This window comes from Aethalodelphis obliquidens, unplaced genomic scaffold (genome assembly GCF_003676395.1).
Source record: "Aethalodelphis obliquidens isolate GAN/ISIS:26980383/991018 unplaced genomic scaffold, ASM367639v1 scaffold30, whole genome shotgun sequence".
Lineage (NCBI taxonomy): Eukaryota > Metazoa > Chordata > Mammalia > Artiodactyla > Delphinidae > Aethalodelphis > Aethalodelphis obliquidens.
In genome coordinates this window covers 21,280,502-21,297,008 of record NW_020837974.1, presented here as the reverse complement: position 1 = coordinate 21,297,008, position 16,507 = coordinate 21,280,502, and the positions used below count along the sequence as shown (strand labels likewise).

Sequence of the window (16,507 nt, the reverse complement as noted above, 5' to 3'; positions counted from 1 at the left end):
GGTAGCGTGGCCGAGCGGTCTAAGGCGCTGGATTAAGGCTCCAGTCTCTTCGGGGGCGTGGGTTCGAATCCCACCGCTGCCAAAGTGAGTGTTTTTTTGTTGCTGCTGCCTCCGTGTCTGGTTCTGTATTCATGTCTGTTCCGCGGCTGCAACGACGCCCCCTGCTGCCAGGCGCGGCTGGCTGCCCGCATGAATGGAGCGGCGGAGGGGGCGGGCCCGCGCGCGCCTGGGCGGGGCATTGTGGGTAAAAGGAAGCGCAAAGGCCCTCCCCGCTAGCTCCCCCCACGTGTCCGCCGAGTTTCTCCACCAGCAACATGGCCGCTGCCTGAGAGGAGAGCCGGGCCGCCGCCGCCTGTGTAGCCCGCGGGTACCTGGGCCGTTGCCGCCGCCCGCGCGCGGGCCCGTCGGAGAGGTGAGTGCCGATGTGGCAGCGCCCGCCCAGGCTGGAGCCGGGCCGCACTCTCGAGGTGGACCTGGGCGGGGCTGCCGCGTAGGCCCGGAGGCCCGCGCCACCCGGTGCCAAGGGGCCGGCGGCCTCCCGGGACTCGGGCGGGAAGGACGGGCAGTCTGGCCCAGTAGACCAGGGCTGGCCGCGGGCTCCGACCTCGCCTCGGCCCGGCAGTCGGTGAGGCCGCGGCCGAGGCTGCCGGCGGTGACTCAGGGTCCAGCCACCTTGCCCCGCCCGGCTCAGACGGGCCTCCTACGGGAGCACCTGTCCGAAGGCAGCCGATGTCCTGCCGGCGTGGCGGCTCGTGGCAGTGGCTGCTTGGTGGGCGTGAGAAGGGGGCCTGACCACCCGCGAGGGAGGCGAAACCCATTGGACAGTGTGGCTCGGGGCTGGCGGCCCGCCCTGATGGGCAGGGGAAGGGTGCCCGGGCCCCCTCCTCGCCCCAGATTAGCTTCCGTCCGGCTAGGCCCGGAATTCTTCATTCATTTATTCCGGCCACCATTCAGGGCTAACTGGGAGCCAGCTACGTGCGGCGGATAGGGCCCTGATCATTTGATCAGAGGAGGTGTCAGTAAGCACGTAAACCAGTAAATAAAAAAGGTCGTTCTGTTGTGTTACCTTTAGAATCGTTGGGCTTGGGGGCAGAAAGAGGAGATCTTAGCAGTCGCCACAGTTTCTTTATCTGTGAAGTGGGGATAATAGAATTACCTACCTCATAGGTTTGTGGTGAGGGCCCAGTAGGGTAAGACGGGAGAAGCCCCAGGTTGCAGTTAGTTTCGTGGCTGTGTTTCCTGCCTTTTTATATTGGAAGAAAACATTGGGCCACGTAGTAACAAACCTTCCCATAGGTTATTTATACCACATTCCTCTGAGGTCGGTACTTTTGTTATCCCCATTTTAGGGATGAAAATAGTGAGCAGTACTACTGCTCCGGGTAGGCCACGGGTAGCAAACAGCGGACCTGGGATTTGAACTTGCACAGTTCCGCTCCAGAGTTCAGGCTCTTACCCACTATGCCATCCTGCCTCCTCTTTAAAAAAAGCGTTCAGCATAGTCGTTAAGAATGAGAATAAGGCTCTTTGACATCAGCTAGACTCAGGTTTGTGTCCTAACTCTGCCATTCTCCAGCCCTGTGACCTTGGGTAGGTTACTTACTCTCTGAACTTCAGTTTCCTTCTTTCTTAATTGGGGATGGTACAGCCCTATAAGGGCTATTGAGCAGATTAAATGAGATTGAGTATTAAGTCCTTAGAGAAGGGAGGGTCCGACTCAGTTGAGTTCATTCTTCCTGCCCCTAGGCCATCTCTCCTTTTAACAGGGGTGGAAACTGGGGTGACCCAAAGAGGGAGATGCCTTGTGCCAGGGGCACACAGCCAATAAGAATCCAGACCTTGAGACTATTTGCCCCGGGGCCCTTTCCTCTTAATTCACATTGTATATTGTCCTCACCTTGTCTCTCTCCCTCCAGTAACTGGAGATTATTTGGAGTTGCCTCTGCTTTTCTGATTGGCGGACAGGTTAGATTGCTGGGTGCAGCACTGATGCACCCAGCTGTGGTTTTCAGGCACCTCCTCTGCTCTGGACCCTTCCTTAGATTCACCTGGTGTTCTTGTCCCCTTTCCGTTTGTTGAGCAGCCCCTGGCAGGGGATGTTTTCTGTGCTCAATGGCGTGGAGCCACTACCAGGGAGTACCCTTGTGGCCACAGGACACCCTGTTGAGGCCAAGGTGGTCACTGCTGCTGGGAAAGCTTGTCTTGTGGCCTGAGAGGATAGGCCACACCTCTATCCTCAAGTGTCCACAAGGCCCAAACCATGAGGCCACTCGTCTCTGGATGGGGCTGAGTTAGGCTCACTGGGTAAAACGTATGTAACTGCCTGATTTCATGCACTCATTCACTCCATCATTCTTTGTACTATACTGAGTGTTTACTCCATGCCAGGCATTGTTCAATTTTTTAAAACGATAATAATCCCCATATCAACTTGATGAAGTAAATATAATCATCTCCATTTTATGGTTGAAGCACTGAGAGGCTTTCATGGAGCTTACATTCTAGTGCAGAAGACAGACACACATAAGCAAATAGACTAGGTAGTTCCAGATTGTGATAAGAACCATGAAGGAAATAAAATGGGGATGTGGTAGTGACTGGAAATGGGTGGGGGGCTCTTTAAGGTGGATAGTCCGGGAACCTGTCTGTTCCTGCAGGGGGTGGGGGTGGTGATACTAGTGCAAAGGAGCCAGCCTTGAAAAGACCTGGGGAAAATAGGTGGTGTGCAAAGCTCCTGAGACAGGCTGGGGCTTAGCTTGTTGTAGGCCCAGCAAGATCGTATGGGGCCCTGGGGCCATGGAAAGGAATTTGGATTTTATTCTATGTGACAGTTGAAGGGTTTTGAGCAGGGGAATGATGTGATCTGTTTTTCCGCAAGGATAGCTCTGGGTGTTTCTGGGAGGATTGGAGGTAGGAAAGACTTGTTGAAGCAGTACTTTTCAAATTGCAGATCAAGATTTATTAGTGGGATGTGAAATCAGCTTAGGGGGTTTGTAACCAGTATTTTATTTATTTATTTATTTATTTATTTTTGGCTGTGTTGGGTCTTCGTTTCTGTGCGAGGGCTTTCTCTAGTTGTGGCAAGCAGGGGCCACTCTTCATCGCGGTGCACGGGCCTCTCACTATCGTGGCCTCTCTTGTTGCGGAGCACAGGCTCCAGACGCGCAGGCTCAGTAGTTGTGGCTCACGGGCCTAGTTGCTCCGTGGCATGTGGGATCTTCCCAGACCAGGGCTCGAACCCGTGTCCCCTGCATTGGCAGGCGGACTCTCAACCACTGCGCCAACAGGGAAGCCCTGTAACCAGTATTTTTAATTTTAATGAGTGTGGATAAAAATCATCACTGCATCAGATATAGTAGGGACAATGAATGGTTATGTGAAACCTTGTTTTAGTGAGGTAATTGTATGTATATTCCGGGTCATTTATATGAAATGGATTTCTTACTGTGGGTCTTAGGCTGAAAAACTTGAAAGCCCCTGAGTTGGATGATGTTGCCTGGGAGGATGAAGGGAGGTGATAATCCCTGCATTAACCGAATCATATATTCTATCTGGAGGGAGGAGCACCATCCTTCCTGAGCTCCTCCTTGACTGGGGAGAGGCCAATAGAGAAAGAGCTGAGAAAGGCTGTCTTGGGATCCTCCCAGGCCGTACCCTTTTAGTACCTACGTCGGTTCCCTGGTTCACCCAGAAGTCCCCAATCTCTCAGTTGTCCACAGAGCCAGCTGGAGAGAAGGTAGGTACTTTGCATACGTTTATGATCCTTGGCAGGTGAGGTGGGGTCTCAGGCTCTCCCATGCATTGCCCTCTGTCCGGGCAGTAACAGGCATTTGGGGTTTATGACTTTCTTCTAGTCTTCTAATCCCGAACTGTTGAGGTAGCCTGCTTCCCTCTGCTGTCTTCCTCTGCTGAGTCTTATGGTAGCTCCCTATTAAATGGCATTCCTGTGGTTTACTTATTCAGACAACACGTACGTATTGAGTGCCTGCTGTGTGCTAGGCACTGGGGGCCAGCAAGGGACGAAATAGGTGAAAATCTCTGCCTTCATGTAGTTTACCACTTATTGGCAGTGGGGGTGAGGATGGATAATAAATACAGAGCTATAAACTGTCACATGGTGATACATGCTATGGAGAAAACCAGAGCAGGGAAGGAGCTGGCGGGGCGGGGTGTTGTGATTTTGAATTGGGTGGACGGGGAAAGTCTTAGCTATGAGGTAGAATCTGAGCAAAAACCTGAAAGAGGTGAAGGAGGGAGCCATGAGGTTATGGGGGCTGGTAGAGCAGTTACAAAAGCCCAGAGGGGAGGGATGGGGGAGGGAAGGAGACCTGTGGGAGATGAGGTCTGAAAGGAGAAGGGTCAGGGAGGGAGTTGTCTAGGGCCTCACATGGGATGAAAAAGACTTTGGCTTTTATTTCTGAGTGAGATGGGAAGACTTTGAGGGCGGAGGAGTGATGCGATTGCCGGCTGTGGGGTGGGCTGTGGGGTGAGCAAAGACCGTAGGAGGCAAAGGTGGAAGCAGGGAGACCAGTTAGGAGGCTGCTGCTCTAAGGCGGGCAGGAGATGGAGGTGGCAGTGGGGGTGGGCAGATTCCCGACATACTTAGAAGGCACAGCTGACAGGATTTGCTGGTGTGGGGCGAGAGGAAGAGAAGCACTGAGGATGATGCCATTATTTTGGCCTGAGCACTCTCAGTGTCTGGAATGTATATCTGGAATAAGCGAGCTGACTCCGCTTGGTGGCCGGGGCAGGGGGCTTAGATGCCATTGAATCCCATGGTGAAAATATTTATGTTCTTTTAAGTATTAAACCATTCAAATGTTCGGTAGATAAGACAAGAATCGAGCTGGTTTTACCTAAAAGTAGAGGTCTGGGAACTGCTGAGATTGGAGGGTGCCCAGGTGCCTTTCTAACTGTGCCCATCCCCTCCCTTTGGGAATATGAAGGGTCATCCCAGCTGAATTACAGTCAGCCCTCCACATTCATGGATTCAGCTAACCTCAGAAACTAAATTTGCCCTGCGCCTGGCAACTATTTACATTGTATTAGGTATTACAATTAACCTAGAGATGATTTTAAATATACCATGTGCTCTAATATCATTCTTTTACAGGTAGCTGTCCAGTTTTCCCAGCACCACTTATTGAAGAGGCTGTCTTTTCTCCAGTGTATGTTCTTTCCTCCTTTGTCATAAATTAGGTGACCATATGTGCGTGGCTTTATCTCTGGGCTTTCTGTCCTGTACCATTGATCTATATTTCTGTTTTTGTGCCAGTACCATACTGTCTTGATTACTGTAGCTTTGTAGTATAGTTTAAATTCTGGGAGCCTGATTCCTCCAGCTCTGTTTTTCTTTCTCAAGATTGCTTTGGCTATTCGGGGTCTTTTTGTGTTTCCATACAAATTGTAAAATTTTTTGTTCTAGTTCTGTGAAAAATGCCATTGGTAATTTGATAGGGATTGCACTGAATCTGTAGATTGCTTTGGAATGGCCATCATCAAAAAATCTACAAACAATAAATGCTGGAGAGGGTGTGGAGAAAAGGGAACCCTCTTGCACTGTTGGTGGGAATGTAAATTGATACAGCCACTGTGGAGAACAGTATGGAGGTTGGTTAAAAAACTAAAAATAGAACTACCATATGACCCAGCAATCCCACTACTGGGCATATACCCTGAGAAAACCATAACTCAAAGGACACACGTACCCCAATGTGCATTGCAGCACTATTTACAATAGTCAGGACGTGGAAACAATCTAAACATCCAGCAACAGATGAATGGATACAGAAGATGTGGTACATATATACAATGGAATATTACTCAGCCATAAAAAGGAACGGAATTGGGTCATTTATAGAGATGTGGATGGACCTAGAGACTATCATACAGAGTGAAATAAGTCAGAAAGAGAAAAATAAATATTGTGTATTAATGCACATCTGTGGAATCTAGAAAAGTGGTACAGATGAACTGGTTTGCAAGGCAGAAATAGAGACACAGATGTAGAGAACAAACATATGGACACCAAGGGGGTAACGGGGAGTGGGATGAATTGGGAGATTGGGACTAACATATATACGCTAATATGTATAAAATAGATAACTAATGAGAACTTGCTGTATAGCACAGAGAACTCCACTTCGCTGTACAGTAGAAACTAACACAACATTGTAAAACAACTATACCCCAATTTAAAAAAAAAAAAAGAAAAAGAGGAACGAAATTGGGTCGTTTGTAGAGACGTGGATGGACCTAGAGTCTGTCATACACAGTGAAGTAAGCCAGAAAGAGAAAAACAAATATTGTATATTAACGCATGTATGTGGAATCTAGAAAAATGGTACGGATGAACCTATTTGCAGAGCAGGAATAGAGATGTACAGGTAGAGAACGGACGTGTGGACGTGTGGGGGGGAAGGGGAGGGTGGGACAAATTGGGAGACCAGGATTGACGTATGTACACTACCATGCATAAAATAGATAACTAGCGGGAACATGCTATAAATAAAGCGCAAGAAGCTCAGCTCGGTGCTCTGTGATGACCGAGATGGGTGGGGTGGAGGGTGTGGGGTGGGAGGGAGGTCCAATGGAGAGGGGATATAGGTATACATATAGCTGATTCACCTCATTGTACAGCAGAAACTAACTCAACATTGTAAAGCAATTATACTCCAATAAAAAAAAAATTTTTATTGAAAAAAATAAAGTATATGATGTGCTTAGGTTATATGCAAATACTGTGCCATCTTATGTAAGGGACTTGAACATCCACAGATTTTGGTATCCTTGAGGGTCCTGGAACCAATCCCCCCTTACCCACTGATACTGAGGGACAGTGTACTCACCCTCCACCATGGCGACCTGCCGCCTTCCCTCCTTCAGGTACTTGAAGTGCTTCCTGTTGCCTGGAGTCCCTCTTCCCCTCTGCTATCCTGGCTTGTCCAAATCCTTCTGTCCTTCAAGGCCCAGCCCAAATGCCCCTTACCCCAGCAGGAAGACCCTTCCTTCCTCTGAACTCCCCTACCTGTAACTGCGACCTGAAGTTGGATGGCCTGGCATTGAGGTCCAGTGGGTCCCCTTGCTTCCTGTGTGGCTTTGGGTAAAACACATAAAAGCATCTCTGAGTTCCAGTCTCCTCGTTATAAAATGGGGACAATTAAGAGAAGAGTATGTATGTGAAGAGGGTCATTTTTAGACGTGCGCACACACACACACACAAAAACCACAGAAAGGAGGTCATCTCACTTGGGGTTGGGTTTAAAGTCAGCTTGAAAATCAAATATCAGAGATGGAGTCACCCTGGAATCCAAGTCTTGGGACTGTCTGCTCTTCCTGCTGTGCATCAGGCTCTCTAAAGATTCCCCATGGCCCCCGATTACTTCTCGAGTGTTTTCATCATGGCTGTGGACCAGCCAGCCTCCATCCTCCTGCCTGGTGGTGAATTCTTTGTGAGTGGTCAGAAAACTCCTAAAACTGGTCATTTATTCCTTCCCATGGGTGTAGCTGACATGTGGTGACTTGGGTCCGCCTGTTTACACCCATTGCTTGGTGGTTTCTGCCTGCTTTTTTTTTGTTTTTTGGCCGATGGGGTGTATGATGGGCTGTCCATTTTTGACTCTACGATAGATGTAGAAATAAGATCAGTTTCTGTTTGCTTCAGGCTCCTCCCTCCCAGAGCAGGGCTGCTTGCAGAATTCAACCAACCCATGCTGGTTGAATAACTGACTCACGGTCCAGGCCTCTTGCTCTCCTTGCAGATCGAGTCCAAGGACCGCGCGGCTGGCTCCCCCCTAGTATGGCCAATGAAGAGGATGACCCAGTCATACAAGAGGTAACTGCTGTTCCCCACCCTCTGCCGGGACGGGGTCCCTTCCATCCATCCTCAGGCCAGCCTGGGACCTGGTGGCATCCTCTCTTCCTCAAACCTGCCTGGCCGACCCCTCACTTCTTTCAGGTGTCTGATCCAGCATCACCTTGTCAGAGAGGATTCCCTGACCCTCCTGCCTCACGTGACGTTCTCCTGCACACCCTCCCTAGCCCCTTACCTTGGCCATACCTCGCGTTTGGCCACACCACCTCTCAGCCCCTACACATAAGTTTCCTTCCACTAAAGTGTAAGCCTCATGAGGGCAGGGATTTTGTCCTGTTCACTGCTGTGTCTGCAAAGCCAAGTCCAGTGCCTGGCAATTAATAGATACTCAGTGACTATTTGTTGGATGAATGAATGGGTTTGACAGCTCCCTCTTCTTCACGCTCTTATGCAGATTTGGTCATTCAGCAGTTGTTCACTGAATCCATGATGTGCTGGGGGCTGTGACAGCAGGGAGCCAGGCAGTGTTCTGCCCTTGGGAAGCTTAGGATCTGTGAGGCGAGACTGACAAGGAAGGGGTCTCAAAGATGCAGACGGTGGTTCCAGAGTCAGCCCAGACCAAGACATATCCTAGAGGCTCTGAGCCTTTGCACATGCTGTTTCCGTCACATATGCCTCCCCTGTGCCTGATGAGCCTGCATTCATCCTTAAGGCCTGGAGGTGGGAGAGAACATGGTTCATAGGAAGAGCTAGGAAGCAGGAAGGTAAACTGCAAGGTGGGGCAGGGGCAGGGGCGGTGAGGGTTGAGAAGAAAGAGCCAGGTCACACCACCTGAAGACAGGCCAATCCAGGACTGGTGATGGAGGGCGCAGGGAGGAAGTCTTCCCCTGCCCCATCCTCATCAGAAAAGCGTTTAATCGGGCCCTCTGGGATGCATCCTGATCTGGGCAGCCTCGGAATATGTTTTTATTGGGTTATGGTGGACCTGGGCAGGGGGCTCTGGACATACCCAGGTTGGAGATTTGGTTCTCTTTATTTTTAGCATCAGCTGAGCTATTTCGTCTTCCCCAAATGGCCTCAGAGCCATTATCCCTGAAATTTGAGGAGCATGCTTGTGCCCGGGGCAGGTTGGGAATTGGGTTCTGTCTCCTGGTTAAGTCTTCTTCCCTTGTTCCCAGATCGACGTGTACTTGGCCAAAAGTCTGGCAGAGAAGCTCTATCTGTTTCAGGTAATTATAGGAAATAAAGGTAAAGGGGGAAAAAAAGCAAATGTGGTGGGTGGTGGAGACACAGTAAGTAGTAGGCCAGGAACAATTTGAAACCTCCACGTTGCTTAGAATTCTTGGCAACAGAGGGTGTTTTGTAAGACAGTTTCTTTGCTTTTATGGGCAGGTCAATAGTAATCTCTCATTTTGAAGATGGGAAAACCAAGGCAACCCTAAGAGGCAGAACAGTGTAGTGGATAAAGCTTGGGCCCTGGGGACAGTCTCCTGGCCTTGAGGCTTGGCTGTGAGTCCTTGGGCAAGTTCCTTTAAAAAAAAAAAAAAATCTCTCTGTGCCTCAGTTTCTTTATTTGCAAAGTGGTGATAGTAATAATATCTGCCTGATAGGGTCCCCACGGGGATTAGGTGAGTCCATATTAAAGTGCTTAGAACACCACCTGCCTGGTGCAGTTAGCGCCAAGAGTGATCACCGCTGTAACTGAGACTCGGGGAGCAGCTTTCTGGGGCAGCTCCCGCCAGCAGTGGTGCGCCTCTGTCCTGCTAGCTGTGAGTCCCCCCAGTTGCTATTCCTGCCCCCTCCCCTCTTAGCTGGGCTGGTAGTTTAATCATAGTCACTCACAGGTGTTAACCCTAGACTGTCTGCAGGCACCATTCAAAGCATTTTACATATGTTAACTCATCTCCTCCCACAACATCCCTGTGGTGGTTACTATTGTAATTTTATAACAGCTTTATTGAGATCTAATTCACACCCATGCAGCTTCCCTGTTTAAGTGTAAATGCAGTGGATTTTAGTCTGTCCACAGGGTTGTGCAGCCAGCGGCCCAGTCTATTTTAGGAAGTGTTTGCTGCTGCTCTGCCCTCGCTCCCTGCAGTCCTAGGCAACCGTTAACCTATTTTCTGTCCATGGATTTGCCTGTTCTGGACATTTCATACAAATGGAGTCATGTAATATGTGGCCTTTTGTGTCTGGCTCTTTTGTTTAACGTGGTGTTTCCAAGGCTTTTCCATGTTATAGCATGTATCAGTACCTCATTTCTTTATATGGATGAATATACTTCACTGTATGGACCTATATGCCACATTTTATTTCTCCATGCATCAGTTGATGGGTATTTGGGTTGTTGCCATGTTTTGGCTATTATGCACAATGTTGCTATGAACATTCCCGTCCAAGTGTTTGTGTGGAGAGTTTTTCATTGCTCTTGAGTATATACCTGGGAGTGGAATCGCTGGGTCCTATAGAAACTATGTTTAATATTTTGAGGAAATGACAGACTGTCTTGAACCACTTTACATTCCTAGCAGTAAGGTTGTTAAGTATTTTTGTCCCCACGTTGCATATAAGAAAAAGAGGCCCAGGGAGGCTAGTAACTTGCACAAGGGGCCTGGAACAGGGTGGCAGCACCCTCCAAGCACGTGCTGGGAAGAGGCCCGGTGTTGGGCCCCTGGCATCTGCCTTTACAGGCCGTGGCACTGAGGGCTGTTGTCTGCACCTGCTTCCTTGACTGACTGCAGAGGGATGGAACGGATGGTGGTGACAGTGACCCACGTGTGTTCATAGTGTGCCAGGCCCAGTGCCGGGTGTCAGCTCCACCTGCCTCATTCCCTGCTGCGAATGGTCTGGGAGGCGAGGAGCTTGCCTGAGTACACAGGGAGCAAGTGGCAGAGTTAGGACCGTCTGATTCTAGAACTGGCACCCTTCCCCACCATGCTTCCCGGCCATCAGGAGATCACAGAGCTGCCTGGACCTTGGCAGACCTAAGTTCCAAGTTCCTGCCCCAAGCTTCAGCCCAGGAAGCAGGGAGGAGTCATTGTATTGCTATTTAAGTGAGCTTTTAGGAAACAGCCATTTCCTTGGGCTAGAATGCAGCTGATCTCAAACGGCCTCCAAAGGAGGGTTACTTTATGCACTGCCACACCTCCACCAGGCTCATTCATAGCGATGGTCACGGCCTTTTGCAAGTGAGTCCAAACCATGACTCATCCATCCACCCAGTGGCATATGTAAAGCACGGGAGAAAGAAAGGAAGAGTGCGTCTGTGGGGAAGGATGTCTCTACATCCTTCTTTGTTCAGAGAAAAGAAGCGATTTCAGAGCAGTATGCTCAGATGTGACATAACTTCACACCTGATGACACTGGGGCCCAGAGGGAGCTCTGAGCAGGTCACTGGCAGACCAGCTCCCTTCTCTGTCATCAACTTTTTATTATGGAAAAGTCCACACATCAGCAAAAGGAGAGAGAATGGGATAGTGATTCCCATAGATCTGTCGGCTGAAAAAAAAAAAAGCACAAACTAACAGTTGAGAATTATGTTTTATTCGGCAGTCGTTCTGAGGACTTAAGTCCGGGAGATAGCCTCTCAGGTAGCCCTGAGGAGCTATTCTGAAGAGGTAAGAGAGGAGTCGGGACTTCCAGGAGTTTTTGCAAAACAACAACAAAACCCCAGGGAGTCAGAACATCGGATTACTGTTTGTTAAAGAAAACCAGACTCTCTGAGTTAATGAATTTAGCACTTTTCTATGTATGGGAAGTGGCAAGAGTCTGGGCTAATTGAAATCATTCCTTTGTTATGCACCTTAACTATCTAGGGCCAGTCTCCTGTTTTCTCCATCCTGAGTCCCCTTAGGGTGCACTGTAGGGGGAGTGGCTGCAAGGCAGAGGGTTTGAAGGCCACAACATCCTTTGTGGCAGGTGATATCCTTTGTCCACAGATCCATCGTCAGGCTTTAGCAGTGAGCAGTGTTCGCCAGTTTTGTTTTCCCTCTTTGCTTCCTGTGGTCTCATTTCCCTTGTCCTTCTCCACCTGGTTGGCCTGTAAACTAGCAGTTAGACTTCGGACCCTTCCTCTTGACTCCCATGGCGGTGCGCTTGACTTCCTAGGGCCCATGGGGCTATGCATGCTGGGGCCTGTCTGATGCTTAGGCATGTCCCTTGGACATATGAAAATTGCTCTTTGGAAGGAAACCAGGTGGAGCCAGTGAGAATGGGATGCAGGGATGCAGGCAGAGACCAGCGAGGGCCTCTGGTCTGGGGTGGGCGTGGAGGGTGGCTATTGATTCTTGGCCAGCGCCTCTGAAGCTCAGCTCTCACTGGGGCTGGGCAGGGTGGACTGACGGCTCCCTTCCCTTCCCCAGTACCCTGTGCGTCCAGTCTCGATGACCTATGATGACATTCCGCACCTCTCAGCCAGGATCAAGCCCAAGCAGCAGAAGGTGGGGCTACCCTCTTGGGTGGAGGTGGAGGGAGGGGAGGGGTGGTAGGGTGGGAGCTGAAAGAATCCAGGAGACAGGCCTTTTGGGGGTGGAAGCGCAGAGGAGTGATTGGAGAGTTAGGAAGAAAACCAGCAGCTTGCAGGGCCTTGAAAGCTGCAGGAGGAAAAACTTCCAGAAAGAAGGGGGGTGGGCAGCTCCAGAGAGGCCAGGGAGGAGTGAGGCTTGAGATGAACTAGAACATGGGGTGGGTGGACCCACGTTCACAGGACAGGGCAGGGCCAATGCGAAGAGGGCACGGTATGGGGAATCTAGTGCCTCTCAGGGCTAGGGTGATGGAACAGGAGTCATGCCTTTCCTTGGGCACCTGCAGCTCCAGGCCCTGTTGCCATGTAAAAAGCTGTTCCAGTATTGCCAATTCTGCTGACTTTTCAAAAGAAGTTGGAAATAAGGATAAAAGAGAAAAGCTCTTGATTTTTAAATGTTGGCACCTAATTTAGATTTGGGGGAGTGGAATTGTGGGTGCGGGCAAGCAAAACTACATGACCCCCCTCCCAAAGAAAGCACTCTGGCTCTTCTATTGGAGTTTGGCTTTGTGGCTTTTGTGTGGACTGAAGCCTAGGGGCCCTCGGAGAGGGATGGTGTCAGTCCTGCTTCTGGGCAGGGACTGGGGTTAGGGAGGTAGGCATGGTGGGTTTGAGGGGATCCCCTGAGGGCTGTGCCTTGGGGTCCTCATAGCTGCTGGGGGTGTTTGGTGCCTCCAGGTGGAGCTTGAGATGGCCATCGACACGCTGAATCCCAACTATTGCCGCAGCAAAGGGGAGCAGATCGCGCTGAACGTGGATGGGGCCTGCGCTGACGAGACCAGCACATACTCCTCGTGAGTTCCCCAAGGCCTCCGAGCTTCACGTTTTTCAAATACGAGCCTTCCAGAGCCCTCAGAGATACCTAGGCCTTGTGCTCTACAGCTAAGCTTCCCACCAGCGTCCTGTCTTTGCATGGCTGGGCCTGGCGCAGACTCGTCCCCATGGGAAACGTCTTCCCTCCCGAGATGGCTCCTCTGACCAAGTTCTTCCTGGGCTGAGAGGCAAGCTGGCCCCTCAACGGGAGAGGGAGCTCCCACCCACTGCTTGTTTCTTGGGCTGCACATGAGGTTTCCTCATCCCCAGCTCCCTTCCTGTGGCACCTGTGGCCTGTCCTGTGGCCTTGGTCTCTGGCAGTTGGATTTTAGGTGTCTGGGGTGGAGGGGGCTCCGCCTACAGGCCCAGGCCTGGAGCTTCCTTCCCCTTGACGTCTGTCCTCCCTGTGCTTGTAGGAAGCTGATGGACAAGCAGACGTTCTGCTCTTCCCAGACCACCAGTAACACGTCCCGTTATGCTGCCGCGCTCTACAGGCAAGGTACCCGCGCTGGACATCCCTGACTGCCATGGCTTGTGAGGGCTGAGTGGGTGGGAGGGAAGCAGAATGGGGGCTGGGACAGGAAGAGGACACCCCGAATGCTAGATACCCGCAGAGGCCAGACAGGTTGTAGAAATGACAGATTGTCAGGGGAATGGAATTTGGCACCTCAAGGGACTTTTAGTTTGACACTACCATACCCGATGGGGTGGAGGTCAAAGGTCATTGTCCTCCTGGGACACAGACACACACAGCATAACCTTTTGGATGGGGTAGAATTTTGTCTTAAATACAAGGTACTTAGGACCCAGTAATTCCATTCCTAGAAACCATCTACGCAAGAGAAATGAAAACACGTCTCCACACAAAAACTTGTATGTAGGTGTTCATAGCAGCATTATTCATGGTAGTGAAAAGTGGAAATGATCCAGATTCCATGAGCTGATGCACGGATAACAAAATATGGTATAGCCACACGTTAGAATATTATTTAGCCATAATAAGGAAAGAAGTACTGATAAGCACTCCAGCATGGGTGAGCCTTGAAAACATTAGGCTAAATGAGAGAAGCCAGGCGCAGAGGACCACGTGTTACGTGATTCCATTCATATGAAATGTCCAGAATAGGCGAACCCGTAGAGGCAGAAAGTAGCTTATTGGTTTCAGAGGCTGGGAGGAGAGTAGATGGGGAGCGACTGCTGCTGATGGGTACAGGGTTTCTTTCTGGGGTGATGAAAATGTTCTAAAGTTGATTGTGGTGCTGGTTTACTAGTTTGTGAATATGTTAAAATACATTGAATTGTATGCTTGAAATGGGTAAATTATATGGTATGTGAATTATATCTCAGTAAAGCTATTAAAAAGTACAAGGTTTCTATAAGTATTTAGAGTTTATAAAGCAATAAATGAAATTTGAGCACTTAGGAAATAAACTGTGATAGAATAAAAGTAATGTCAAATAACTATACTCTTCTATTTTGAACCCCAGTCTCAAGGATATAGTTCTTTAAAGCCACATTCCTTGCAGCCAGGCCTAGTCACTTACTTACTTCTCGTCTCAAGCATTCTGCTTCCTCTGGAGTCCCAGAGAGCTTCCACAGAGCCTTAGTGTCTGTCTGATTTCTTTTCTTTCAAGGCTGCATTGGCTTGATTGAAATTGATTACCTTTGCACTGCCTCCCAGTGCACAGGTCTGATTCACAAGAGAAAGTCACGATCTTTGCCAGAGACGGCGTAGACACTCCTCCACCGGGCTCCGCCAGGCCTCCTCTCCAGCCCCGTTTGCACTAGCCAACTTCTTAACAGGACGGGTGGGATTTTGACAGGAAGAGGTGGGAGGATGAGGAGGAGAGGTCTGGGCGTGTGTGGGGTTAGGGAGGTGCTGAGGGTGGTCTGGCAGAGGCCTGGCGGGGGAAAGAGCAGGGCATGTTTGGTGTGGATGAGTGGCCCGGCGTGGCTGGAACAAGCGAGTGTGGGAGGGCAGGGACCGGGGTTGGGAGGCCCTTGAATGCTGGAGCAGGAGGCTTTGCAGGCAAGCCTTAAGGAAGTGACATTGGGTGGAAGAGTCTGCGTTCATGTCTTCATCTGGTTTGTGTACTTCCTGTGTCCGGCACAGCCAGATCGGGTTGGGAATGGCCATCGGCCTGGTGGTCCCAAGGCTCTAGGACTGGGGGCTAGAGCAGAGGTGGGAGGCGGTTTGGCAGTGAGCCGAGGCCTTTAGGGGAGCCTGGGGCCCTTGGTAGCTCCCTTGAGCCAAGCTGTATGGGTCAGCCTCAGCTCCTAGAGTCAGGTCCAAGCCCTTCTTCCTCTGCCAGGTGAGCTCCACCTGACACCTTTACATGGCATCCTGCAGCTGCGGCCCAGCTTCTCCTACCTGGATAAGGCAGATGCCAAGCACCGTGAGAGGGAAGCAGCCAATGAGGGTGAGCTCTGGAGCCCCAGCCCTGCTGTCTGTCTGTCTGTATATGTTAGCAGGATAGGTTGGTCATGGCAAGAAGTATTAAAGGGATGGATTATAGGATCCTTAGCAGCATCCCTGGCTGCTACCCACTGGATGCCAATAGCACCCACCCCCACAATTACGACAACCAAAAATGTCTCTGAATTTCCACATGTCTCCTGGGGGGCAAAATTGCCCCTAATTGAAAACCACTGACTTAGGCAGCTACGTCGGTCCAGAAGGAGAATCCACAGGCTTCGCTGCTTGAGACCTGCCTGGTGGGTGGGGTGCAGAGCCTCCAACAGAGGCTGCAAGCAAGGCCTTTTCTTTTGCAGCGGGAGACTCTTCACAGGACGAGGCAGAAGAAGATGTGAAGCAGATCACGGTGAGCTCTGGCCCCGAGAGAGAGTGCAGCCTGGGAGGCAGCAGGGCCAGCTTTGTAGCTCAGCTTCCTGGAAGCGGCAAGGGGTGGGAGGGTCTGCAGAGAACATGGGCTCTGGGGTGAAACATACAGAAACAGAGTCCATGCCTTAGAGCCTCCTTGCTGGGCTACCTGGAGGGATAATCTACCCTCTGCCCAGCCTGAATTGGGTGGCAGTGGGAAATGCCCCAGATGTGAGGTTCTCTGGCCTCCTGGTGGGTGCTGGGGCAGCAGCCTGGAAACGCCCCAGGCCTGAGGTTGTGGACCCGCCCCCCAACCAGGTGCGGTTCTCCCGGCCTGAGTCGGAGCAGGCCCGCCAGCGCCGCGTGCAGTCCTACGAGTTCCTGCAGAAGAAGCATGCTGAGGAGCCCTGGGTCCACCTGCACTACTATGGCCTGAGGGTGAGCTGGGGTCCCTGGGCGGTGCTGACACTGGCCAGGGTGGGGTCCTGGGAGAAAAGCCCCAGTGCCTGGGAAGTGTTACCTGGTGGCCTCATTGTCT

At 50.8% G+C, this 16,507-nt stretch overlaps 1 protein-coding gene and 1 non-coding gene across 3 annotated transcripts in view; both read left to right on the top strand.

Annotated features, from left to right (window-relative positions):
• Nucleotides 1-82, top strand: TRNAL-AAG (transfer RNA leucine (anticodon AAG)). Its single transcript has one exon. It is a non-coding gene; the product is annotated as a tRNA-Leu (tRNA).
• A 169-nt stretch (nt 83-251) lies between these two features.
• POLR3E (RNA polymerase III subunit E) overlaps nt 252-16,507 on the top strand; it is a 31,830-nt gene continuing 15,574 nt past the window's right edge. Inside the window, exons 1-9 of one of the 2 annotated variants that reach the window (XM_027126673.1) lie at nt 252-412; nt 7,761-7,834; nt 8,992-9,042; nt 12,175-12,252; nt 13,014-13,129; nt 13,565-13,647; nt 15,461-15,568; nt 15,921-15,970; nt 16,288-16,407. In XM_027126673.1, coding sequence (XP_026982474.1) covers nt 7,799-7,834; nt 8,992-9,042; nt 12,175-12,252; nt 13,014-13,129; nt 13,565-13,647; nt 15,461-15,568; nt 15,921-15,970; nt 16,288-16,407 — 642 coding nt within the window. In that variant the 5' untranslated portion in view covers nt 252-412; nt 7,761-7,798. Of the gene's footprint in view, nt 413-7,760; nt 7,835-8,991; nt 9,043-12,174; nt 12,253-13,013; nt 13,130-13,564; nt 13,648-15,460; nt 15,569-15,920; nt 15,971-16,287; nt 16,408-16,507 lie in introns of those variants that run through there. The other variant, XM_027126674.1, reaches the window with a different exon arrangement.